This window comes from Ostrinia furnacalis, unplaced genomic scaffold (assembly GCF_004193835.3).
Source record: "Ostrinia furnacalis isolate ACB-3 unplaced genomic scaffold, ASM419383v2 OfSCF0092, whole genome shotgun sequence".
Taxonomy (NCBI): Eukaryota; Metazoa; Arthropoda; class Insecta; order Lepidoptera; family Crambidae; genus Ostrinia; species Ostrinia furnacalis.
In genome coordinates this window covers 200,625-202,085 of record NW_021130331.1, presented here as the reverse complement: position 1 = coordinate 202,085, position 1,461 = coordinate 200,625, and the positions used below count along the sequence as shown (strand labels likewise).

The following is a 1,461-nucleotide window of genomic DNA, read 5'->3' as shown; positions in this document are numbered from 1 at the left end:
TCGGGTTAATACAATCATAACGCAACCCCATCGCAAGCTGCTGTCGCTAGAGTGACGCGGCAGCTTTCTGAAGCGGCGAACTGAAATGAGCTTTCACTCAAGTGGCATAGAGTGCATATAGAGACGGGGAGAGAGAGTGCAGGCAGGTGGGAGGGGCCACGGCGCTGGGCGGGGCGTCGGGCGGGGCGTCGCGGCGCGCGCGCTGGCTCGTTAGTCGGAAGCGAGCGGCTCGCGATGCCGCACCACTATGACTCCTCCGCACAGTTTCGCGATACGGGACCTGCTTCCGGAGGCCTCCTCGCGCTCGCCGTCGCCCTCCGACACCGAGCTCGACGTCACCGGCACCGAGACCCCGCCGCCCGGGTGCTCCTCTCAAGCCGGCGACGACAAGAAGAAAAACGAAAAACCAGCTTACAGCTACAACGCGCTGATCATGATGGCGATCCGCAGCAGCCCCGAGAAGCGGCTCACGCTCAACGGCATCTACGAGTACATCATGAGGAACTTCCCGTACTACAAGGAGAATAAGCAGGGCTGGCAGAACTCGATCCGGCACAACCTGAGCCTGAACAAGTGCTTCGTGAAGGTGCCGCGGCACTACGACGACCCGGGCAAGGGCAACTACTGGATGCTGGACCCGTCGTCGGACGACGTGTTCATCGGGGGCACGACGGGCAAGCTGCGGCGGCGGTCGACGGCGGCGTCGCGCTCGCGGCTGGCGGCGTTCAAACGCGGCGCGGCGCTGCACCCGATGTTCGGCGGGCCCTACGCGTCGCTGGTGGGGCTGTACCCGCCGCTGCTGTCGGTGTACGGGCGGTACGCGCTGCCGGCGCCGCTGCTGCGCCTGCCGCCGCCGCCGCACGCCTACCACCAGCTCTACCGGCGCCTGCACGCGCTGGCGCCGCCGAGCCCGCCGCCCGACCCCGACCCGGTCCAGCACAGCTAGGGGCCCCGCGTGCGTGTATACAGACTGTGATAGTGCGAGCCGCGAGGACGCCGAGTGTATTATAATCGAATTCGAATCTGTAAAAAGTGGTATCGCTATTTATTATTATTAACTTAAGATTCTATTTAATGAATTTAATTTAATGTTAAGATAACTAATATGAGATTATTGGGCGCAATAAATGTTTCTAAGCTGAAGCTTGAACTAAACGTATTTTGTGGTTTTAATTACGAGTAGTTGCGTTATTTTTCATTCAACTGTATCTGCTAATTGAATTACATGATAGTAGATATCTCCTGATTTAATTAATTTTGAATACTAATATAGGAAACAAGAAACACTTAATCTAAAAGAAATGTCTTCTGCATGCAAATACCACCGTGGAACCAATAAGGTAGAGAAAGCAACTTTGTTTTGTTTACTTCCAATTCCAATATTATTCCTACGTTTTTTTTCTGCGAATAATTATAATTAAGATAATATAGTTACTAATGCTCTGGAAATGACTTGCAGAA

General features: G+C 54.5%; 1 protein-coding gene across 1 annotated transcript; it reads left to right on the top strand.

Annotated features, from left to right (window-relative positions):
* The first annotated feature begins 226 nt into the window (after positions 1–226).
* Positions 227–1,152, top strand: LOC114351697 (fork head domain transcription factor slp2). The gene has a single exon (XM_028303002.1). It carries the CDS (start codon positions 248–250, stop codon positions 944–946), a length of 699 nt encoding a protein of 232 aa, XP_028158803.1. The 5' UTR covers positions 227–247; the 3' UTR covers positions 947–1,152.
* The last annotated feature ends 309 nt before the right edge of the window (positions 1,153–1,461 follow it).

Bases quoted from the DNA above. Each gene is read 5' to 3' on its own strand.
- LOC114351697 (XM_028303002.1), top strand. From the start codon at position 248: ATGACTCCTCCGCACAGTTTCGCGATACGGGACCTGCTTCCGGAGGCC.